This window comes from Stegodyphus dumicola, chromosome 1 (assembly GCF_044657685.1).
Source record: "Stegodyphus dumicola isolate Sdum_Otavi_A_Nest chromosome 1, ASM4465768v1".
In the NCBI taxonomy this organism is placed as follows: Eukaryota; Metazoa; Arthropoda; class Arachnida; order Araneae; family Eresidae; genus Stegodyphus; species Stegodyphus dumicola.
Window position 1 is genome coordinate 280,671,363 of NC_140768.1, and position 26,939 is coordinate 280,698,301.

At 33.2% G+C, this 26,939-nt stretch overlaps 1 protein-coding gene across 1 annotated transcript; it reads left to right on the plus strand.

The window, feature by feature from the left end:
- The first annotated feature begins 5,412 nt into the window (after window positions 1–5,412).
- LOC118194275 (heart- and neural crest derivatives-expressed protein 2-like) lies at window positions 5,413–26,939 on the plus strand. The gene is made up of 2 exons (XM_035365497.2): window positions 5,413–6,308; window positions 24,946–26,939. Exons 1-2 carry the CDS (start codon window positions 5,850–5,852, stop codon window positions 25,048–25,050), a joined length of 564 nt encoding a protein of 187 aa, XP_035221388.1. The 5' UTR covers window positions 5,413–5,849; the 3' UTR covers window positions 25,051–26,939.

Sequence of the window (26,939 nt, forward strand, 5' to 3'; positions counted from 1 at the left end):
CAAATTATCGTCCACCACATTTTAGCTCGGGCACCATTTGTAGAGTTCTTAGATTTGTAGAAGCATGAAACAGTAAAAATGAGCTTTGCTGCAGCCGGAACTCGAACTTCGAATCTCCCAATGGCTAGCCGGACATTCTTGCAATTACATCACGAAGGCACGCGGTAAGGAACTGGAAAATTACTAGCCTCAAAATGAAGTTAATCGAACCATTCTCTGTTGTTCTGAGTTCACAGTTGTCTTGATTATTTTACTCTCATCATATTCATGTATTTTACTGTCATATATTTTACTCTCAATACTCATATTACTCTGTCAGTCAAATTTCGCAAGTGAAACGTTTTCGCTATACCATCACTGCAGACATGTCGCGAAGAGGCGAAGGGCTATTGATTTCGTTTTTTCATTTTGCGCTGGTTCACGCCGTTTATAAACGGCGTTTCGCTTTTCAAAATTGTTGCCGCCAAATATTAGAACCCTGCATTATATTTAAAGAAATTAAATATTGAAGAATTTGCATGAATGTATGTATGTACGCATTGGGAGAAAACACGTACCTAAAGACATCAAAGTTTGAATAACGCTGTCCTCCTTTCGAATATGGGCATCTCAAAGCCCAAATTTGGAATTTGTTTTATTATCTATTTTATATTTTGTAATACTTTAAGGAATTTTTGATTAACAAACTGACCTATTTCAAAGCATTCCATTAACATTAACATCGTGTGCGTTCAAGCACGGTTGTTTTATGCGTGAGGTTTCTTTACATTTCTTACTGGTATTATGTTAGTAGCCTAGCGACGTAAAGACGTTACAGTGTCTAACTGTATTTTATGTAGAATGACTTCGAATGTCTGTATCACTTTCCAAATCCCGTTTTGAATCCCCCGTGAAAAAGACGTCGCTTTGAACGTAATATAAAATGTGAAAGCTTTCAGATATTATGTTTGTTTTTTGATTATTGCTATATTTTAAAACAGGAAATGTGAAAAATGTGCTATGTCAGAATATGCGTCGAGTGTGCTTCCAATTTTACCAAGAAGGCATGCGGAAAGGATTGAGAAAATATGTTATATACTCCCCCTTTTAAAGGGCGAATGGAGATTAACGAATCCAGTCGTTAAATCCTGGTGGTGACGAATTATCATCCACCAATTGCTAATTCAAGGGCATCGAGTAGGGTACTTTTAGAATTTTTTCGAAGCCAGGAAACTGAAGAAGTCCGCAATGCTGTCACCAGGATTCGAACTCAAGACCTCCCGAATACGCATCGAGCGTGCTTCCAATTACATCAAGAAGGTATGCGGAAAGGAGGGAGAAAATACCTTACAGCATGTTTCTTCAAAAATTTAGCGTTTACAATAAATTCTATGGCTCCTTAGGCAACACAAACCACTACTACGTTTTCCCAAAGGCTTGTTTTTAACTACATAATATATAAACTAACAGCAGAAACTGGGGTTAGACAGTCGAAGAATTATTACTATATCGCGTGCTAGTGGTTAAAAAAATTATGCAGCTTTCTTTTGGAACAGAAAACATTTCCGGTAGCTATTTTATTATCACTCATAAACACGTAGCTAAAACGCTGCTTCTCTATGTTGCCTCAAATAGCGGTAGCTCATCTTCCAGAACTATGACAAATATAGTTTACAACCTTGAGGAAATTCTGAAGACTACACAAGCCTGTACACTGGGTTTTGTGAAGTTGTGCAGGTCTTTTTACTTGCGGCGAACTCTGTCAGTCGACTGCAAGATATAATATATAAGCTGTAAACTAGATCAAGATCATTCAAGAGAATGCATCGAATGATTGTGCTTGTTTTATGTGCTTGTTAAAAATACTGTTGTAAAGCAGTTAAAAATGACATAGAAAATGCAGTCAATGTGTGACAATTATAAGTTTACTTTTATTATCTCAGTAAATATATTATAAATATGAATTCAGATAATGTTTAAATGCGCACATAACTGTCATGATTATATCTAACTATCTCATGTAACTTGAACAAGACAATGTCTGTATTTAACATATTCTACGCTTATACACAGGCCTTGTATGCCCTTGTAATATTTATATTTTTGTACGGAAGAAATAATCCCTTCTGCCAGGATGACTATTAACAACACTGTAAGACTTTTGCAACAAAGTTAGGTCAGTGGTTATCTCAGGCGGCGTTCAGACAGTCTCGCGCGGTGGAGATAAAATATTTTATTCCTCAGGATGTGTCGCCACTGCTCGCTTTGAAATCGTTGAGTTTTTTAATTAAAAATTCGTTCAAGTTTTAAAAATATAAAATAGATAATAAAACAATTTCGAAATTCAAGATTATTTTCCCCAGGTGCACATATTCGTGTGGAGGACTGCGTATTCAAAATTTGATGGCTCTAGGTATCGTTGTTTTTTTTTTTTTTTTTTTCCACAGTGAGAGAAACATACATATATTCACGTAGAATCTTTATTATTTAATTTCTTTCTTTAAATATAATACAGGATATAATATTTGGTGGCAACAATTTGAAAAGTGATACAACGCTTTTAGTGATTCAACGCAAAATGCCGTACGCCCCTTTGGCCTAAAAAGAGTATTTTAAATTGTCTATAGAAATTGGACTGTATTTCTGCGAAATCTTATTCTTTCAATGGCTAATTTCGATGTCATTCATCTGCATGGAGCATTTATAGGCCGCTAAACTCAAATAACTTTACGAGAATTAAATATTGCCCGAACAAATGTGAAACGGGAAGTTTATTATCCATAAATAAATTCTTGAGGACTTTCCAGGGAAGAAATGTCTGAATTTTTGTATTTCCTTTTAATGTTTTTCTTTCTCAGTGGCGTAGCTAGGGTGAGGCAAGGGGGGACATCTGTCCCCGGGCGCAGCATCCAAGGGGCGCCCAAATGGGTGCTACGAAATTTTTTAATGAAATATTTTCCATTTTTGGCACACAGAAAGGGGTGCAAATTCTTCAGTTGTCTACGGCGCTGGAAACTCTAGCTACGCCCCTGTTCTTTCCCGGCATGTTTTTTATATACGAGTAGTTATATTCATTTAAATTATATTTTTTGTGCAAATAAATGAAAGAAGAAAATATATATATCATGAAATGCATCTTAGGCGTCTTACCGCAGATGCAGCTGTAAGGAGTAACTCCATAAATAAGACAGAGAGTTAGAAATATCGCGCTTCGTATAACAGCCAACACTAATAAAATAGCACGAGGAAGCCAAAGAGCGTTTTAAAAATGAAAATTTTAGCTGAATAAATGTGGTTGGATAGTTCACATAATTCTTGATGTATATTCTCCAAGCTAGAGGTAGACGATCCGCTCCGGAACCGATTCACGTTACTGAACGAATGATCAGCGCTCCGGCGGAAACGGAACGGTAGTTCTTTATCAGCTCAGCAGTGCAAGGATCTGTTTAAAGTACTTTGATTATAGGAACTAGTTCCTCAGATTCCCAGCTGTCAGCACTCCTTCGCTACGGTGCTAGTCTTAGATCTGCGTCCTTCGGAGTCGTGAACGCTCCTGCTCTGTTCCTTTGGGTTTCATTTCGATTCTTTGAATATGGTGTCGTAGTATAGCTATGGATATGAGGTATTTATTACCTTTTTATACAATATCACTGTAATAGTTATGTAAAATCATAAATTATATTTTCTTTTATTTACCTATTTTACTAACGTCTTGAAATCAACAGATGTGAATTTCTGTTTTATCCTTTTTAGAATTAGTATATATTTATACACATAGATTTTTTCATCTAGTGTATTTTTTCAAGGTTGCAGAACAAAATGTGGACCCTACCGAATTGAAGAACCTCGAGCGATTCAAAGAATGTTTCTGGAAATAAGTCTAATTGTTATTAAACTTTGCTTTTTAAGTATGGAACAAAGAAATAACGAAATTTTTTCAACGAAAAACACGCATGCACTCGAATAGAATTTTAGTTAGTCGTATAATTCTGTATCGCAAACAGAAATTAAAAAAAAAAAAAAAAAGATTTTTATGCTGAGATTTTAATATATTCGTAAGATGTAAAATGTGCGTAAATTTTACGCTTGCAAATGAATCTTTCTAATATACTTGCGAAAGAAATTTAACATTTCGATGAATTCTGCAACTTAGCTTATTCAACCCCAGATTCGTATTTGGTTTATTTACTTATGGCAAAGTACGCAAGAGCTGTCTTGTCTAAGGGAAGAGATACCTTCGTGGAAGACTTTCTAAGAGAAACTGACCCGTGTATACGTTACACATGGGCAAAAATATACGAAAACGCCCATGCAGCCAGCTTTTTTGCCTGGAATCTAATCCAGGTCGAAACTATCAGTGTTCATCGACTTTACCGCTTGCCGCTGGTAGGTCTCGTAGTATAGACCTTAACTAAGTTTGCGTTTGCTGCTAAAGGAACTCTCTTTCATTTAGTCATTTGTTTCTCCTACACTATGATGTTCCAACACGAATTAGGATTTCTATCATGCCCCTAAAATCATAGAACCCAAGCTCATATTAATTCGTTATGTAACTTTACAAAGCCCATCAGCGGCCGAGCGGTAAAATCGATGAAGACTAGTATTTCGGTTCGAATCCCGCGAACGGGCTTGCTGCACGGGTGCTTTCGTGGTTTTTCCCCATGTGTAACGTGTATATGAGCCAGTTTATCTAAAAGATTCCTCCACGAAGGCATTACTCCCCTTAGGCAGATAGCCCTCGAGGATTTGCCGTAATCTCATAAAACCAAACTTAAATTTACAAAAAATTCAGTATCCTTCTTATTTTTAATTCCAAACTTCTTTATTTCGATATTAATATTGGATATATTTTATAGATTTTGTGTTAAATAACTATTTATTGATCGACCTTGAAATGCGCGACTTAAAGGAATATATTAATTCATTTAATTTATTGAAATGTTTATTTCGACGGAGTTAACACATTATCTTGCCGATTAAAAGTAGATACAATAACTCTATCGAAATTTTTGCAGGTCAGACTGAACACTTAGCTGTCATCCGTCGCTCACCTACATGGAAACCTGATATTCTTTCTGCAAAATTCATAAGAATACAAAATCAACAGTTTCGCCAACTTCACGTGCAGATTCATTTGAGAGGATTTTGCTTCATAAATCGTTATCAGAGCTTTTCTTCTGATATTTCAAATAAGAAAGCGAGTTCGATGTGGCTGTAATATGGGAAAAGAAAAAAATTATACTTTAAAAAGAATCTTCGAAATGAAACAAAAAGAGAAAATTGCTTTCACGTTCAGTTATCTGATTAGTGGATTCAGTTTACATTTATTTTATCTATATTTGATGAGTGACAGATAAGTACAAATAAGCGTTTTTTGTTTATAAACTATAACGAGCAAGCGTGCCTTACTCGTTATCAGTTCATTTGGCATCGGGTCATCCGATCCTCGGGAAAAGGCTGCGAAAACTAACTAATTCAATTTTAACAGACGTGAAACAAATTTGTTTTCTCAATTTCTACTTCTTTATGAATGCTGTCTTTTAATTTTTTAAGCAGTTAAATTACTGAAACATTTCGCAACAATGATCAACTTTCTCATACGCTTTCTTTTAACGAACTGCCTGTACCATTCCGAGTGATCGGAGGTATTGTAGCCCTACGCCAGAGTGATGTAACGGAGAATACAGACCGGCGTGTTGTTCTTCCACATCCACCTCGGGATGAGAGTTTTTCTTTATCGAGCAGCTACGACGCTGTTGGATTGGCTCACACACCCCCGTTCCACCATCGCAGCCACGTGTCTGCTTTTCCTCCCTTGTCCGAGTGCTCTGGATCTTGTCCCAGAATAAGAACTCGATTCACGATTGGCCATGAGTATCTTGCGGAGCTCTTCAAGGCCTGGTCGCGAACTTTCGGAAACCGTGTGCGGGCCAGGAGGGGAGACTTATTACGTGTGGCCAGCTTTCCCTACGGACGGTTCGGATATCAAAACCCCCCTTGTAAAATCTCCCGACACTCGGACGACTAGGAGACCGGAGCGGGTCGAGCCAGTCCGTTATGTCAGAAGAAGAGTAACGGCTAATAGGAAAGAACGCAGACGAACATTGTCTCTTAACAATGCTTTCTCTGAATTGAGGGGTTGCATCCCGTATGTTCCTCCCGACACTAAATTGTCCAAAAAGAAGATCTTGAGATTAGCCACTAGTTACATAGCATATTTAACGGAAGTATTGGCCGAAGATGAGTCCTTTAAATCTACAGCAGAGTTCCGAGCGGAAATCACCAAATCATCCGACATTTCCAGTGGTAAAAAGAGAGAACCCGAAACGGTAAGTATACTTTTTTTTTTGGTCTTTATATAGTACTTATCTGTAAATACTTCAGAAAATATCAAGCGTCAGTTGTTAAATCCTTTCGCACCAGTTCTAAATTCTGAGCGTACGAATGAAAAGCCCTCAGATTTGGGAGACACAAATGCATCATACACAAGGAATGAACACCATTATTTTTAGTAGAGGATTGTAAGAGGATACATATCTGCTGCAATACTTTGCAGGCAGTGTGACATCAGTCTAAGAACAGAATTTCTATTTTTAAAAAGTATTTTTCGGGTATTCCTAGTAGTTTTATATTTTCAAAACGCAAATTTGATGAAGAAATTAAGTATTTTATAACATATTATACTTATTCAAAAATAAATAATTATTTTATAAATTAATTGAAGTTCTGGAAAGAAGTTTCCTCTTCGATTTCTTAACTTTTTTCTGTTTTTTTATGGTATATATTTTTTAAAAATGTTATCAGGGTTTCTTAAACTTTTTGGTGTGGGTTTTGTTTTGGTTTTTTTGTTTAAGAAACTCTGATCGAATGCATTTATTGTCGTTGGGACATATAATGAACATAGTCATCCGATAATCGTTTATCGGATGGCTATGTTTTTCAACTTCTGTAATATCATTCTGATGACGGTTTAGTAATGAAACAGAGATCTTATTTACAACGCCTAAAATCATTTTTCCTGAAGTGCACAAAGTTGTACAGTCTGGGAATAAAAAAATTATTTTCCGTGGAAGTTTTTTAAATAAAAAAAGGTATAATTCGTCTAATGTATGTTGTACGACTAGATGGCGGCATGTGAGAAAATGAAATGCCGAAGCTGGGAAGGGGAAAGTGATTTTTAAAATACAGTTAAGAGTGTAATTAATACGGAAACTTAAATGCATACTAATTTTTGGATTGAAAGCGTTATTAAAGGTAAAAAAAAAATTGTAAGTGTTAACGATAGATCTGCTTTTCGCCTCTAGGCTGTATTACACTTACTCGAAGCTTACCAATCAGCATGCCCCTGCTCTGATGGATGTTCAAAAAAGTTTCATATAATTTAAAAAAAAAAAAAAAAAAAAAAAAAAAAAAACAGTATTCCAACGTGAAGTTATCATATTGGAAACATTAAAAAGTCTCATGCGGACACCACGTGCATGTACGCTTGTTAAATTACAGACTTTTTTTCTGCTTCACTTAATTTAAACATAGTTCCTCGAATTCTAACTTAGTTAACCGATTCCTCAAGGCAAGTTGAAAGTGACATCAAAAACTACAAATTTGGAAATCAATTATCCAGATCAATTTGTGTCGTACGGGAGTGAAACTTCATGTATTTTAATTTTTTCACAACTTTCCCATGTATAAGGATAGGAACCGAGAGACCATTTTAAAAGTTATATTTCGTTATTTGTCCAAATTTTATTTTAAACTTGACATTACAAAGGCGTCTATATTTTCGTCATTTAAAACGGTTCTGCGATTGAAAGTATATTTACCAACAATTTCAAAAGCAAAGGCCGGATAAAGGAGGGGAGAACTTTTATTACTGCCGATTGTAGTAAATAAGAAAGGTACAAACCTAGATTCTATAGCAGTTTTATATACAAAATTTCAAAGTTCTACGGATAATCAATCTTTTTCGAGTTATGCGAGGTACAGACGTAACAAAAAAGTCTATTGTACAATCCACTTTGCAAAAAATAGTCCTTTATTCTGACCATACGTAGATACGTCACTTAAAAAATAGTTAAAAAGGTTTCGGGAATTGTCAAAATGAGTATTTCCATATGATACTTGAAATTTTTTACGATTAGGATAATTCCTTTACTTCGTGCAAACAAAACTAAACAGAAAAACCAGAAATGAAAGATAATTAATTCTTAATAAAAATTTGGGACAGTGTAGAGATCTTAGCGAAATCTGAGTAAAACTATGGATAATAATCTATTTTGATTTGTAGCGTAGTTAAACTATATGTATGGGGAAGTTAAGCTGTATGTAGAGGAAAGTTAAGCTGTATGTAGGGTAAAGTTAAGCTGTATGTAGGGGGAAGTATACAGCTATAAGTAGTGTAATTAATTTTACTGAGGACTACTGTTTTCGTTTTCCAATTTTGCGTCGAATCGCTCTGAATGTCCGTTTCACTTTTCAAACTGTTGCCACCAAATATTATCGCCCTGTATTATATTTTAAGAAAGTAAATAATGAAGAATCTGCATAAGTGTATGTATGTTTCTCGCATTATGATAAAACAATGGTACTTAAAGCCATCAAATTTTGAATAACGTAATCCTCCTCCGAATATGAGCATCTGAAAGCCCAAATTTGGAATTTGTTTTACTATCGATTTCATATTTTGTAAACCTTTAACGAATTTTTGATTAACAAACTGAAGGATTTCAAAGAGAGCAATGGCAACGTTGTACGGGGGGGGGGAAATATCTCCAGCGCGAGACTGTATCGGAAATTCTAAAGATATGCTCAATTTAAAATTATTTCGCAATATTGCTCTTGACCTGAATTTTATGCTTTAAGTGCGAAGAACATGATATTTAATTAATAAAAGTAACACACAAAATGTTAAAAAAGACGCTTCTTTGAACGTAATTTTAAATCTCAAATCTTTCAGATTTTCGTTTTTTGAAAATTTTCTTTATCAATGAAATTTTATTTTAATGTGTTTCGTCCTAAAACATTTTTTGGTATATGAAATGAAAAAAATAATTTCAATACTCAAATTTAATATGACATTTAAAGGAAGAAACGATGTTTAGCATTAATACGGACGCCTCTCTTTTGTCCTTTAAAATTAGTTTTCTTGTTGAGGTTCATGCAGAGGTAAAATAGTTGCAAAACTCGCCAGCAGGGAAATGATACCTTTGTGAAGAAAGTTTTTCGGGAATCAGCTTCTAGTTCGTTTTGCGCAGACAAAAAGCACAGTAACATCTTTGAGAAAAGCTGATTCACTGTCTACGGACTGAACTCAGATAAAATAACTACTGCCCAAGGCCTTCATGTATTCGTCACTGCAAAAAACACGCTTTCTTTAAAATTGTTCCCCCGTCCCTTAAGTTCATCTGTTCTTCCAAATTCGAGATTTTTCCACGTTACTGAACTGCCTAAAATTAACCAATCACAGCTTAACTATACTTATGCACCTACTTAGTATAAGTATTGCTCGCAAGTTGTATAAATACTGCTCGTAAGTAGCTACATCATTCCTTTTCTTAATTTCTGTTCTGCCAACATGTTTCCGCTGCTGTGCTTACTTGCCTAAAATGACGTCATATATATTTTTTTTAATCTGTGGATATAAAAATTATTGTAATTGCTTATGAACAAAAAGTATATCGTCTAAAAGAAATTATTTTATATGACTAGAAATAGAGATGATGATTCGCCGAATTAGTTTTATCAACCTTTTATTCCTACCCTTTCCACCCTGCTATCACGACTACGCACTTTTTCAGAGAGAAGGGAGTTGAAGTGTATGGATATGGCAAGCATATTCAAATCTTTCCCATTTCATGAAAACTGTTCCACAATGAAAATACTCCTAAAAACCGTCTTCTGATTTTTTAATTTCTCTATTAATTACGATGCAACTCAGAACTTAGCAAAATCGGGACAATGGTAAGATGAGGCACTTGCCTTAGGTGAATTAACTAGAAAAAGCTGCCAAATTAGCTGCGAAAATTTCAAAATTCATTAAAAAAAAATTATGATCGTTAACTTTCAATTTCGGAACACATCAAGAAGTAGTGCTATTATAAGCCATCCAGATGAATTAAAAGAATTAACAACCTTAATTGATTCTGAAAAATGCTGTGCTTTCACGGAATTTATTACATATGCTGTTTTCTAACATTAAAATTGATTGTTGGACCTAACACAATGAGATCAATTTATTAACTGCTTATACCAGTGTTTTTTTTTTTTTTTTTTTTGTTTTTTTTTTTAAACTGGGTTCAGCGGCATTTGGGGTTCCTCTAATTAAAATGAAAATTCGAAAAGGAAACTACAAAGCACTAGCACTAGTTGACTAGTGTTTATTAACTAAAAAATGTAAAGATACATTTGGTTTGTCTTTGAAAATTAATTAGAAGCTTCGTATGTGAGCTGCCGACGTCAGCAATGATGTTACGTGTGATAGTAGCTCCTTTTTTTCGATTGTTCGCTCGATGTATATGCAAAATAAGATTCACGTTCGCAGTGTATGACCGCGAATATATAAAGGCGAGTCCTAATTGTATGATACAATTTAAATGCGAAATACGAAATGCAATTGCGGATACATCAGGAGAGCTAGACTTGGACAGTGTGTGTAAAAAAATGCAAGCACACACTAGTCACTAACTGTTAATTCCGAAGTAGATGGCACCGGAAAAACAAGTTAATGCTACTGACGAGTAAATTTCATTAATTTCATGTTAATAAAATATACAATACTGTTCTTTAAATGTCTTTACATTACGTACCTATGTTGTTATATTTTAAATATATTTTAAGTATGTACTTTATATACGTTCGATATTATTTGAAGTATTATATGTATATTTCTAAGGGTATGATCAGTTCCGGTTTAAGCTCATTTCGGGTCCTGGGCGCTGAACATCTATGGGCCCCCTTGGCACTGGCAGAACCAAGGAGGGGCTCTTGGACCCGCTAAGAAATGAAACAAAATTTTAATGTTTAAATTTTATTGTAAAAATGTATATAAAAATGAAAAACAAAGCAGTATTCTTATAAAAAACATTAAAAATAAAAACAACATTCTAAAATATAACATAAAAAGATAAAAAAAAAAATAACATTCTAATATATAACATAACAAAAATTGTAATATTCTTTTTCGTGAATTAATATTGGCAAACTGACGTATGATATGATAGTATCACTATTAAGTTTTTCCAGTGCGTTATATTCATCAGTATATAATAGTGACAATGCATCAGGGTTTCCTTGACTCAAAATTAGACTTTAAGTACATTTTTATTCTTTTTAGGTTCGAAAAAGATCGTTTCCCTGACGCATTAGAAATGGGTATCGTTAAATAAATTTGCAATAGAGTTAGAATATTGGGAAAAGCTGCTTTCACCGCCTGGACAACCTCACCATTTTTCAAAAGTCGTGTTTTTGTTTACTTTTGTACAATTCTTGAAAATGAATAATTTCGTTATGTAAATATTCTTTGGTTTTGTCAATTTCGTTCCTATATTTCTCACTCAAAATGTCAATTGATATTTTGATTTCTTCCTTGTTTAGGGTGAAAAAACATTTAAACGCTGATGTTACTTCTTCGTAACATTTAATTCATTTTTAAGGTGTTGAGTAATATTATCACATATTACATTAAATACTTCAATTCTAATTCGCATTAAGTAGAGTAAGGAGTAGTGATAATATAAAAATCGTATTGCCCGTGGATTCAAAAGGCTATATTACAAATGTAGATTATAAAGAGTTATTGTAACCAGATTAAAGGAAGCAATACTTTCATGAAATATATATAGTTAAAAAAACTTTTTAAGATGAATACTATAAAATCTCGTTCTCAGAACGGGTAGCTCTACTAGTGCTAATAATAATAGTTTACCTTATTTCCTGCAATCCGCCATCCTGCAAACCAGTACAATAAATCTATCGTTTTATTTGTCCGGCAGTCCACATTCCATTATTTATTTATAACGTTTGCGTGGCGTTAGATATTTGGTGAGGTACTGTCTATAGTACGGATGGGCAATCTTTTTCGGTCGCGGGCCAAAAATCGAAAGTGACGCTAGGCCTTCATTTGTTTACATTTGAAACTTAGTAGAATAGTAAATTAAGTAAGTTGGTGCACCTATTTCAATGTCTTTTTGCCCAGTGTGGCGAAAAGTTAACTTATTTTTAGGCACCGAAAACTTGGTCTTCTGACCGCTGACCGAATTCCTTGTTATGGCGTAGAAACTTCAATTTTAATTGCAATTTTTTAAAACTGCATTAGGTGTTTTATATATTTTACGATTTCTTTTTATCGCCGTATTTAAGGGGGCGTGAAGGGGCTGCTGTCCCCCCTTCCCCGAAACTGAAGTTCCAGTAGAGGTTTTTAATACAGTCAAAATGCAGGTACGAAAAACTATACGCAGTATCTTCCAGTTTTCAGTTTCCAATTGGTGAAAAATTAATATCATTGAATTTAGGCAATTTAAAGGCAGAAGTGTATGTAATTTAACATTCTAATAATGTAAATGCTGCAAAAATTCAATCTAACTTTTTAAAACACAGCTTTTTTTTTTTCAATTCCACATACTAAATCCTCTAAAAACCTAGATCCTTTAAAAATAATTCATGAATATAATGTAATTCAATTATCTCCAGTATACCATTATAAAGATCAGGAATGTAGCATAAAATCATCGACGAAGAAGGCAATGACAATCTAAATCATTGTAATCTAAATGTATAGCATTATCAATATCTGCTGTTAATTTCAATACTCCTAAAAAAATGAAAAGAGAATTGTATTACGAATCATATAAACTCGTTGCATTATAAATTACAACAGTTATTACAGTAAATATTATTAGCATGATTTAGCGACCGTCTTTGTTTACAAATAATTTCAAGTAATTAATTTTACAAGCCTGAAACTAGATTAGAAAATGAGCTGCATATTGAAGATTAATCTATGCCAATGTGTTAGAAACATCTTCTGTTAACTAGAGTTATGATGCAAGAATTTATAAAAAATATCATTTAAATATAAATTGGCATAAATACAGTACAAACTATATAAATTTCTACACACAAGAAAACTTGAATACAGTGCAGCAATATGTGAAAAAGGAATGGATTAAAAGGGAACTGAAAATCGTAAGATATGAATGTAACGGAGTTCGAATTTTTTCTGTTAATTATGAAAATTCTGCAGATGCTCATAATTATCAATTTATTAAAAATGTGTATTAGAAATTAAACGTATGCCAAAGTACACAAAGTAGAGTAACGGGAAAACATAATAAATGTATAAACGTTTCTAATATTAAAATACGGAATTTGTAAGGAAGTTAAATAACTTCAATGATTAGAAATGGAAAGCTTAATAAGGCATATATTACAATAATATTAGTGTGAATTTAGAACCACTTAAGAAATCCAATTTTTAGATTTAATAAAGAGAATTTTTAAAATTAAATTACAATTGTTTACCTAAAATGGTAAAATGGTAAATTTGAAAGTTAAAAACCATTCTGCTATCTAAGAATATTTGTTAATATTTATCTAGACATTTAAGGTGCGCTACAAATCCGATATTTGATAGGTTGACTGACTATGTATCAGTTTTATGTATGTCATTAATGTATTAAATTTTATTATTCCAAACTGATATATATATATATATCTATATATCAGCAGCTAAAATATACAGCTTGAAAAGCTTTTAATTTTTATAGAGAATAAAAAAGGTCTGGCTTCTTATAAGCATCATAAAACTGTAAATTGAGTGTATGAGTATAAAAGCAATTCATTTTTACTTTAGCACACGCCAAATTTTAAATTAATATTTGTTTTATATGCTCAATTTTTACAATATCTGATAAACGAAACTAGAGGCTTGTAGTCTCATTAAAATGTCCCATTAATGGCGATAAATGACTTTTTGTAGCACCCATCTTCTTGGGTTTGGTTTGGTTTATTTTAATTACGGCAAAGCACACGAGGGCTATCTGCCTAAGGGGAGGGATGCCTTCGTGGAGGACTTTCTAAGGGAAACTGGCTCGTATACACGTTACACATGGAGAAAACCACGAAAACGCCCATGCAGCCAGCCCGTTCGCGGGATTCGAACCTCGGACCGAACTACCAGTGTTCAGCGATTTTATCGCTCGGCCGCTGGTGGGCCCCTCTTCTTGGGAATTCGATTTCTTAGAGAAGACATGAAAACCTCGCGTAGTTCGTGATTAGATAAGAAGGAGGCGGGTTCAATTAAATTTCGCGCAGTTCGTATCCTACCTTGAAAATCGTTGAGATAAAGTAATGGAATATCTTTTCTAACTACTGAACGTGAAACATTCTCTTAATAGTGGAGTTGAGTTGATTTTAGCATTTTTTCCCCGCTCTTCTTTATATATTGGCCAGTATTACTCAGCTCCCAAAAATACGTTTACAGTCGTCGAAAAATTATGACAGGCACGCTGAAACAGTCAGGCTGTCAGGCTATAATGCTGAAGACAGCTTCACGGCAAAGCGCTAGAGTACAGCTCCCGACTCGGTTCAGTCGTTCTCGGAACTCAACGTACTCTCAAGACTCTCCACGCTACAACTCGCGATGAACTCCATGATACGTTCGGTAGCCTCAACGATGTACACTCTCAATGCACCAACTCGACACTAGACTGACGATCAACTCTATAGCCTCGTACAGGTAAGGTTTATATAACTTTTGGCCTGCCTTCAAGAACATTCTGAGCTGCACCTGTAAAAATTCGTTCCAGAATGTTTTTCATCCGTCCACGGCATATCGCCCATTTTGTCTCAAAATGGACGATTTCGCGCTAAATATGGCAACTCTGCTTTCCCTTGCAATTTTATGGCAACCCTAAACCCGCATTGCGGGGAAGCTATCTTTCTGCAGCTGGACGTTTCGTAACAATATCTACCGAAGAAACCTTTAAGCGACTATCGATATTTGATCCTGAATACAGACTAACTGAAAATTGAAAGAATGGAACGATATATAATTACTTAAGTTACATAATTACGAAGAATATTCATAGAATTCAGAAATCTTGCAAAGGAAAAAGTTGTTCAAAAGTTGGTACCGGAAGCTGTTGACATCTGAGAACGAATCGCAGTTGGACGATATGATTTGTGAGTGTGAGTGAAAAAGAATAATATGAATAAAAAAATTGTTTAGGACCAAAATTAGAAATTAAATTAAAAATGAAAGAAAATGAGAATTAAATTAGGACCAAAATTAGAAAGAAAAATTCAGTTTCGTGGCTGTCGATTGAACTTAAGAGAACTAAAAAGAGGATTCGGGTACTAAGAAAGAATTACCAGACAAATGTCTTGCTCCATAAGTCCTATTGTTCTCCACAATATTTCATCAAACTCTGCGATACTTACAGCTTTCAACTTACTCCTAGAAATGAATTGATTTTTTTTTTTTTTTTTTTTTTTTACATCGAATTTCGTTGTTATTTTATAGATAAATTTTAAACAAATTTTGGCCAAATATTATTTTTCTCAAGTTGAAAGAACGTGTTGAAAACACAATCGCGCAATGGCTCTACCTATGACAGCCCAATCAGAAGACCAGACATCATTATCTCTTAAAAAGTAGCTCTTAAGCATCCACTATAACTTATTTGTGCTTTTTACTTCAATCACAGCAATCTAAGAAGTTAGGGTTTTTAATCGTGCAATCTTCTTTCGCTTAAGTAATTTTGCAGTTGTTGATGTTACGTCTAAATTAAGTACATCTCTCTTGAGAGGAATTATTAAAGATCTTCTCGTTCTGCTTTATGGTGAAAGCTGAATGATTTAGTGTCATCGGTGAAGGAAGTTCTCCTTTGATGTTTTCTTTTCTTGTTAAAGAAAGCCTTGCGGACCCATTAAACTCGCCTTAGTATCGGACGGTTAGAAAGCTCTTAAAAGTCCCGTTTTCCCTCTGCTACCACCACGTTCTTCTGCTTTAAAAAGGAAAAGGAAAATAGTGACGAAAACCCTGAGATAGTTGGAATTTTGTTCGGCTTATTTGATCATCTTTATTTTTGCATAAACTTCTCCCAATGCCTTCTGACTTTTGCGTAAGAGATTCTGTAATAACTGTGCTAATTGTATCGCGCTTGTGTGGAAATGCTGGAGGAGCAAGTCACGTAAGAAGGGTTAAATTATTTGGGTTTCAGATGCAGCTGGTTGAGCAGCTCCGCACCCGTTCAGTGAACAGTGTTCAAGATTTCTAATAAATTTTTCTTCCTGTGTTAAATATATTGATATTTTACGCATAACTCTTCTTTCTCGTACTTCTTTTAAATCCTTTCTGATAATCTTGGAAGCAATACTGTATGATCTCAACATCCAGAAGTTTAAGTGTCTATAAACTTATACTGAAATCAAGACTATATTTGACAAAAAGTGAATGTAGATTATACTGAAATCAAGACTATATTTGACAAAATGTGAATGTAGCAAAAGTTTAAGCAAGTATCTTGTGCATAAAAATTATTGAAGTATATTACAGGATTATTGGAATATTTATTGGATTATTGGAGCATAAAAATTATTGAAATATACTACAGGTTATTGTAATATGGCAAAGCACTCGAGGGCTGTCTGCCTGAAAGGAGGGATCTTCATGGACTACTTTCTGCGAAACTGCTGTGAAAAAGACTGCAAAACCAACTTATGCAGTCAGCTTGTTCCCCTGAGATAGGACCCGTGTCGAAAAGCGGCCTGAACGACTCAGACCCTGTAAGGCAATACACTATATTACAGAAGCGTAGCCAATGTTGAAGGTAGGAGTGTCCTTAAGCTGACTGCAGTTTTTGTGAAGTACGCAAAAAATACAGAACTTAGTACATTGGTTATTTGTATCCTCATGTAGTAAAACAGAAACAGTATCCGCATGTAGTAAAACAAAAACAAAATGCTTATCTATTGCTTACCTATAGTTAATTTTTATTTAAAAATGGAAATTTTATATAATAATGCTTTGGATTTCTTAACATCTGCAAGGAAATTTTCCCAAAGAAAAAAATTTCGGGCAAGATTAAATAGATCAACAAGAGTATACACTGGAGCTAAAATCTGTGGAGCCCCTAAAAAAACGTCGCTGTGTAACGCTCGCGTTCGTTTTAGAGTTAGTCACTATTTATTTTTTCCGTCAAAGCCAGGCATCTAGTAATATTTAGATAGAAATTAAAAGTAGTTTGTAGGTAATAAAATATGCATTCAAGAAAACACAATATTTCTTCAGACCTTTTACTGTTAATGAAAAGAACTGAAACAAAGATGTGAAAATAAGTAATTTTATGGTATAATTTATTCATCTTGTAAGGTTTATCCCAAGTTTGTAACAGTTAATGTTTAAGCTACTTTCCTTCCGTTCTTAATTTCAGCTTACAATTTCCTAACAGAACGTTGTTCCTAGAAGCGCGGTTAAATGCAAATGAAGGAAGAACAAGTTTTCAAAGTTGAAATTCTACTGGCTTGGTTAGAGAGCGAGATATTCTGAGCAGCGTGCGTTCTCCTTTTGCTACTCTCTCTCTTACGCTCGGCCGTACTTTAGGCCCTTGATAACTTCGCCGTTTAGTTAGAGTTAACGGGCCAACGCTGTTAGAATCTTGATAGCTTCGGCTATATCTTATTAGTTTAGTTAAGTTTTATTTCTTATTATGCCTGAGTTCAAGCCCAAGTGGAGGCTTTGTTGGAAACTCCAAGAGGGAGTCGACTCTTAAATTTAATTTGAATAATAAAGGATATTTAACCCTTCTTAAGTTCTGCTTTCTGTCTATTGAACGAAGCGATTATTCGCTTACCAGTTCTTAAGGTTCCTCATTCTTATTTGTATCTCAAAGGTTGGAATCTTAAATCTATTTATTTTTAAGAACAAATTTGAAGTATATATTGTTTTGATTTAAAAAAAATGAAATTCTTGGAAAGATTTCTTACAGTTTACTTCCATAATTAACACTGCTTTAGGAACTGCAACCTGCGGATGTGTTTTTTCACTTGTGCACAACTAAATTGATAACAGAAAAGAACCTTTGTATGGGTGCATTGCTGCCGCGCAGATGTAAAATACGTTCGTATGATTGAAAATGTTGGGGTGAAAGTGTTCGAACAATAACCTCCCCCCCCCCCGATGGCTTTTCGAGCGAAGTCATTGAAGGCTCATAGTTCGATCTGTATTCAATTCCAGGCGAATGGACTGTTTTCATGGTTATCTCCATGTGCAGTGTTGATACGAACTAGTTTCCCTTAGAAAGTCCTATACGAAGGCATCCTTTCCCTTAAGCAAATAGTTTTTGTATGCCTTGCCATAAACAAATAAATAAATCGGTTGAAAATTCCGTTGCTTTTTATGGTGAGATTCAGTTAGGCGAAAACTTTCCATAGCTTGGTAAATTTCTTTCCATATATTTATTTTGGTCAAATTCTCCCATTCAGATATTTCTAATTCTCACAAAATAACTTCCTTTTGCTCAATATTCTCTTCTTGTTTTACAGAAATCAACAGCTGTATTTTTTTTATAAATTCTTCGTCAACGCCATTACAGCCATTTTCTTGTAATTTTGCTTTTAAATTACGAACCGAGTTAAAGAGAATTTCGTTTCAATGCCAAAGTACCTCTGATTTATTTCGTTCATGGCTTCAGATGCAAAAATACTCTGATCCGTGCTTTTGATACAAATTTGAGGAAACTTTTCTGACTATGCGTGCGTACACAAACACACACACACACACACACACACAAAAAAAAAAAAAAAAAAATCATAATTGAGTGAAGAGTTTTCAAAATATGTTTTTTAGGTATTGATAACCAAAAAGTAGCTTTTTTTTTAATGGCATGTGCGATTTTAAAAAATCCTTTTAATAGCTAGCTGAAGCTACCTACATTTTACTGTAATTTTTATATTTTGTGTAATTTACAAAATTCTTTCAGAGCTTCCACGCGAATAGTAATAAATATGTGAATATATTTTCACAATAACGCATTTAGAGTTTACAAGTAGACAATTTGCGGCCGATGTTAATCGCATTCTAAACTGAGCGAGTGTCACATGCGTTTTTTATGAGTGTTTTTAGAGATGAATTTATTTTGTATAACGTTGTCACGCCTAGTCTTTAGGCCACCGAAATTTCAGTTAGTATTATTGTCACAAAATGCTACGATTTTTTTTAATCAAATTATTATCTTCCGATTTTTTCATCACACAGTTGGCAATGATGTGTGATGTTTCGCCCAATTGTTCTTGAAATTCTAAAAGTTTGACTTCTTAACATCGTATAGTAAAAAAGAAACGAACTGAAACATTGAATATTTTCTTGGATTCACAATTTAAAGCAGAGTTTCTTAAAACTATGGGTCGAGGGGGTCGCGGGATCTGCAGCAGAAGCTTGCCAAAACTTTTAGCAGTTTTGATATTTCTTTAACTTATTATAATAATTTTACAATTACCAAATATTTTTACGTAATGTTTCTGAAATATAGAAAGATAAGACAATACAAACAAAGAGGGAAAAAAAAAAACGAAAACATTTCGACGCATTCTTTTTATAATATAAACGTTCGTTTTCCTTGCTTTGCACGTGACGCTGTCATTTCGTCTGTTACTTATTTAAAATTTTCACATTGTTCTGTGCCTTAAAATTAGAAATTAAAGTTAATAACCTAGAACTGCAATAGTATATTACAGTACAAGTGAAATAATTGACAGTTTCACTCACGCGTGTATCGGATTTGCTCAATATTTATCGGGCCCCACACAATTTTTGTAAATATTATGAGATCCTGGGGGTCGCGAAAAAATCTCAGTGATAAAAAGGGGTCGCGACAGAAAAAAAATTTAAAAAAAAAATCCATTTAAAGTATCAGTAATGCATTCGCTGAGAAGTTTTATTATTATTATTTATTTATTTTTATTTACATATTGTTGCGTTCTACGGGTTCGTGGATTTGGAGCAACTGACAAAGAATAAAAACACAGTTTATTTGCCAGCAAGCACTGTTACACAGGACAGTTCCGAAGACACATTTACACTCGTCGAAAAACTAGAAAAACAGGCTGAAATAATCAGCAACACAGCCTTCAGACTATAACGGTGAAGACAGCATCCCGCCAAAGCACAAAAGTATAGCTCTCCACTCGATAGACCTCTGTCAAGCTAATCTCTTGACTCAAGACACTATACTTCCAGGACAGGCAGAGTGTATTTAGCTTTAACCTACCTTCGAGAATATTCTTGAGAAAAACCGCTAAAAATGTGTTCTAGAATATTCTCGCTCCGTCTATGGCATATCGCCAGTTTGTAGCCAAATATCGCCAAGTGGTATTTAACAATCTCAAAATCTGGTAACCCTATACTTTCCCTGCCACTTTCTGGAAACCATAACCCCGTTTTGTGGGGAAGCTATCTCAGTGCACCTGGGCATTTCGCCACAATATTTATTATTATCTCTAAAACATTTACAACAATAGATGGTTTTTATACGAGCACATCTAAATTCCCATTCAAATAATATTGGACTTAGAAGAGCACTACTTTTCTGAGTGAAAGCTCAAGCACCTTTCATTATAGAAACTTTCAGAACTTTTAACTAATGGCGAATCCGGCATCACAACTTAGGATCGAAGAACTCAGAAGAGACAGCAAGATTGTTTTTATTCGTGGTTTTCTGATACTAATGCTCAACGTCGCTGTCACTAGGCTACGCTAAATTCTCGACAGCGATTTTCGCATCTGACGTTCGATATAGTTAGTTCTTTGCTTTATAAACGAGTGCTTGTTTTGTAAGCTAACATCAAAAGTGTATTTTCATTTTAGGCATTGATAAAATGAAGTGTCCCCGTTAATTGACCCCCGTAAAATTAATCGAAATTTGAATCGATTGAGATTGATTAAATGCAACAATAAAATCGGTACTTCTCGTAAAACACAAAATGTTTCGTTATTATTTATGTTTCTTTCATATTTGCCTCATTTTCAGAATAATTCTGAATTTTCAAAATTCTTAACAGTAATTCAAAAATATAATTATTTATTCTATCAGAATTTAACAAACGATTCTCAGTAAAATAATTTTAAAAGCTTAAAATAAGCTGTTTAATTAATTCAAAATAATTATTATAAATTAAATTTCTGATACCATAAAATTTTAATTTGATGTTTTCATAAAACAATGCTACATTTTGAAATTCAGTGTAGTAAAAAAGAATATCCTCCATTTGCAAATTAATTTTAATACAAAGTATTTTTAACTGCACTAATTATTAACTAACAAAACTGAATGGCAATATTTAAATTGTAGAACTTTAAAACAGAACCAGTGGATGTGAAAATTTAAAACGAGTTTTGCTTCTCAGACCCGAGTTTTGCTTCTCAGAAGTGACTATTTTAATACATACTGGTGGAAAAACGTGTATTAATCACAAATCAAAAACTGGTCATCTGAAATACATGAATAGCAAGCATTTCGCACAGCTAATTGAAGACACATTTCTGTAAAATATATTAATGAAACCTTACAGTCACTGATATACTGAAGTTTGAAAGCACTCATTAAATCACTTGCTAGGCTAATGAAATGCACTGGTTCTGGATTGCCACATCTTTAAAAGCACTGTTTAATCGCAAATGATGATAGATAATCCCCACTCCCGCACTTTCAGGCATAGCATCAAATTCGTTACATTGCCGAGGATTTGATGAGATGGTTGATTAATTATGCAGGCATCCCAGTAATAGATTTTCGGTTGAGAATACCGGCACTTATTTTTATTTTGTAGTTGAACGGACCGGGGTCATCCTTCGCGTAAGCATGTGTTCTCGGCGTAATAATGTGGAAAACAGGTGAAGATGTTGAATATTTTTTATTTTCGTTCACAAGTATTTTTAAACCAACACAAATAAATTGGCGCAATACGCGTCATTTCGTGAAGAACCTATGTACATCTGTCCCCATAAAATTTTGAATTTTATGGGCAATATATATATTTTTAGAATATATATATATTGCCCATAAAATTATTAGAAAGCAGACGAAACTGCTTTCTAATTAAGAATATGCCCTACGTTTTAAGATGGAGGTTAGTTTCAAAGTTATTTGGTTTTCGGCTTTTAGTATTAGGTTCAGTTTGCTGTATCTGAACTGTATTAATATTTAAGTCTCAAATTTTTTATTGGCTAAAGCAGCGGTTCTCAACCTTTTGATTAACATGAAACATCTAAACAAAAACTGAAAAACTTCAACATCTCCACATTTTACAATGATTATTTTTCAGTTTCTCAATAGAAATATTAAAAAAATATATATATTGCCATTTGTGCAACCTTATTGGCTATTTTTATTAAATATGAACACATAAAAAATATTAGATTAAAAGTTGGTTACCATTCTAAATATCAAAATTTAAGTTATAATACTTTAATTCTAAAATTTAGTGTGAAATTTGGGCCTGTGTTAAGACTGACAAATTGTTTTATGTTTGGTCTAATTTCACTTAGTTTTAACCGTAAATTAAGATCTACTTTTAATTTTGTTCTCTATTTATTTTTTAATTTAAAACATGAAAGAAAATCCTTGTTCAGACAAATTGGTTGCGCAAAAAGGCAATAAAAATTTAATAACTTTATTTGAAATGCCTTTAAAATAATTTTTTTCCGTTTTAATTTTGAAATCTTCACTTAGAGTTTGATCACAGAAAAATTTCTAATAAATGTTCTTTTTCTTCACGAGATAAAATTTCAGGTACATTTGAACAAATTTAATTTCTAATCCAATTTTCTTTTTGGTAATCCATGAAAAAATACATGTTGAAATTATTTATTAATAAAAACAATGATTTTTAATGTCGGATGGTAATTCTTTTATTTTCAAGTTATTTTCGGTTAGAAAATTTTCTAAAAGTGGTAAAAACCTTAATATTACCCAATTCTTAGATTAGCTGGAGGGTTTTTTTTATTATTATTATTATTATATATATATATATATATATATATATATATATATATATATATATATTCATCGCATTTATTTTTATCTCTAACAGTAAGAAAATTAACACTTTGTCCTTGTAATCCTGAATTTAATTCATTTGAATTTCCGAAACTATCAACTAAATTTGCTTAATTTTTTTGCAATATTTCTAGCCAGGTAAGGTTTTAAACAAAAGCTTGTAATTTATGTTCATATTAATCAATTGAGCAGTACTAAGCTTTAATCCGTAAAGTTATTAAGAACACTATTATAAATACAATTAAAAAAATTGAAGCAAAAATATTGAAAATTGTGGAAGAAGAAAAAATTTTAATTGTTGAATTTTTTAAAAAAAATTTAATTAAACAAAAATTAGCAAAGAAATTTTTTTCAGCTTAAAACCATTTTGTCTCATAAAACCACTTCATATTATTCACAAAAAGTAGATGAAAGTTCTTAAATAAAAAAAAATCATTAGAAAGGTACCGAGTGCCCCTTAAGATTTGAAGTACATATCGAGAATTAAAACAAAGGAGCGTCGATTCTAAATTCTTCAACGCAAAATGTTTCAGCCAGTTTTGCAAATCCTTGCCTGTATGAGATACATTGAACACTGATTTTTTTTTTGGGGGGGGGGTTAAAAATATAACCTGCCAGAAAGTAGTCCCGCATAATGTTTACATTAAAAGTGATTTAAAATGCTGGGCAGATATTTTTCGTCTACTTTCGTTTCAGTATAAATTAACAAGGTGTCATTGATCTTCATCGTAACCTTTACTACTTCAATTATTCAGTAGGATAAATTAAAACTTTCTTTTTCAGCAGTGCAAGACTGAATGATGTGCTGTTTCCAGTGCCTGTGGGAGAATATGATATTCATTTTAGCGTTCCGTAATCGCATTTAGTATGCAAAACGTTACAAGTCATTTACTTAGTGCAGTTAAAAATCTTCGTATTATGATTATTTTACAAATTGATGTTTTTATTTTTATTGATTTTATTGATTTATTTTTTTACTAGCTTGGATTTAAAATGTAGCACTGTTTCATGAAAATGTCAAAATACTATGGTATCAGAGATTTATGTGTTTAATAATATTAAAAGAAAATTATCAGATTAATTTATAAGGTATTTCTCCCGCCTTCTTAGCGTACCTTCGTGATGTAGTAGTCTGCAGGCTGGGCGCGTATTCTTAGAGGTCCGTGGTTCGATTTCCGGCGAAGGCGTTGCTCATTTTCCATGACTCCTGCTTCCTAAAATAATACCTAATGTCTCTACAGCGGTGCCCTAACTAAAAGGGTGGTGGATGATGTTTCTCCACACCCAGGATTTGACGATTGGTTTCACCTCTGAAAAACCTCTCCTTTTACCTTTTCGTACTACATACTGGTCACTTGTTGACGAGGTTAAGACATACCTTCGCGTAAGACTTTCTGAAGAAAACGCTCATATTAATGTTACGCATGGAAAACCATGAAAACGCTGATGCAGAGAAGCTTCTTTGTTAAGAATTGGACCTAGCTTGAAATGCTAGTGCTTCAACAGTCTTCCCATCTAGCCACTGGCAAATCCAGGTATTATTTATTACAAGTAGAAAAGGATAAAACTGCAGAAGCATTAAATGAGTATCTTACATATTGATGACAGTTCCAAGATAAAACTGTTTATTTTCACATTCTGTAAAATGTATAGTATTGTTGAGAAATTTCAATCGTAAATGTCTGTTTTTCCAAAAACAAACTTTTTTTTTGGGGGGGGGGAGGTCATTTTACTTTAAGAAAGCAGGAATTAGCTGGTTTAATGTATAAATTCCGTGAGTCATTCATATGCAGAAACTTTCGAAAATGTTCAAAATATTTCATTATTTTACAAAATTGTTGTAGTTTGACTGTTTCGTTGTAAGTTTTTTACTGTTATCATTAGACGAAATAAAAACTTATTTTTCTTTTGACAGCCATCTCACTTAATTGATAGCACAAAAAGTCGGAAAGCCAATGGAAGAACAGGATGGCCTCAGGACATGTGGGCATTGGAACTGAAACACGAGAATCCCACTTAATGAATGCCTTGCAGCAAGATTTCCAAGGTTTTAATTGTGATCGACATAGCTGTGAAACTAAATGACTCTTTCGAACAAAATTAAAATGCTGAGCTGGACTCAATAAATGCGTGTTGAGATATAGATACATGCTGAGTGTGAGTTCCAATTGAAACTAAAGTTTTGCGCCGAGGAAAAGCTGAAACGCAGTCTAAGGAACACGAGTCAAGTACTGTTACATTTCTAAGAAAACGGTTCTCATTTGCCTTCAGAATATCAAGCTGGAGAGCATAGTATCGTTTCAATTCCGTGCTTTTCCAAACCGTTTTTGAATAATTTGTTGGTAAGACAGACCACGTCGTACGGTACACACGGGATTTGGCGGCATTATAATGAAGCAGTAAACGCGGTATTTATGATGAGTAGTAAACAAGTCATTTGCGTGTTGGCCACAATTTTCAGCATGGCGCTAAGGTCGTACCGAGTACTAGGATTTTACCCTAAATCTAATATAATTTTAAATTTGTAAAATGCGAAAGATTATTTTGTACAGTGAAATTTCAAATTTGTTATCTTTACCCCTTTTAACAAACGAACTACAGAACAATTTTTAAAAGTCAGAAAGCTTTAATACCATATTACTTGGGAGTTTAAGCCATAATAAGACTTAAACTGAGAAACTGGAAAAAATATCAAAAATAGCCGCCGGACTTAAAACTGGAAAAGGTAATCAAAAATAGTTGCCCTCAAACTCAAGCGCAGTGGGATGCTAAAATTCGAAAAATAAAAAATACTTAAAATTCTTTAATAATAATAATAATAATATAAAATTCTGTTATAAAATCTTCAATCATTCGTTGTGAGAGGTGGGCAGAAATATGTTTTTGAAATACTAGCTTTAATAAGCCTTAGCCAAATTTTAGACCTTAAAAATTTGAAGAAATACTGGAGTTTTACGGTATAATGTGTGTATACTTTAAATGAAAGTTCTACGAACATATAATTGTTAATTATGACACCGGTAAGGTGGACAAGAATATTTTTCATCAGCCACTTATTTTAGAATATGTATATATTTTCCTAGAAGTACTAATATGAAGAAACATGCGACACTCTTAGATCACAGATTTTTGTAATGAATACAATTTTTACAAGTTTTTTTTTTTAAATCTGCCTTAAGGCTACATTAGACTTTGCCTTTCCCCATATTGTATAGAATGTTTCTAATTAAAAGTGATTTTTCGTACAATCTGAAGTCAAAAATAAAAATTCATTTTCAGAAATTTAATATAAATTATGTGATTCGTAAATTCAGTGCCTTTAAAATCGAGTTTTAACGTTTCATTTTTTATACTTACAGATAAAACTTCTTGTGATAATAAAAAAGTGTGAAAACAATGATTCGAAAAAACCTTTAAAAGTGATTTTTCGTACAATCTGAAGTCAAAAATAATAATTCATTTTCAGAAATTTAATATAAATTATGTGATTCGTAAATTCAGTGCCTTTAAAATTGAGTTTTAACGTTCCATTTTTTATACTTACAGATAAAACTTCTTGTGATAATAAAAAAGTGTGAAAACAATGATTCGAACAAACCTGTTTATATGATATGCATTCATAATATAATTATGAGCATTAATAAAGAACCTAGGAGAAACTTATCACTTTTATACATTAAAATTGCCTTCTCATTTGTGGTTTCAAAGTGTAATGACCAAAGCTGATGCCAAAGTTTGTAAATATTTCTCAGCAAAGCAAATTTAATAGTTTTGTTATGTATATTTTTTTATGGAAAGCCAAAGATTTGTATTTTAGATTATGCTGATTTTGTAAATAAATTTTATCTCAAATATATTTTGTTTTTTCAGTTAATAAATTATATCAATAAATTATATCTTCAAAACTAA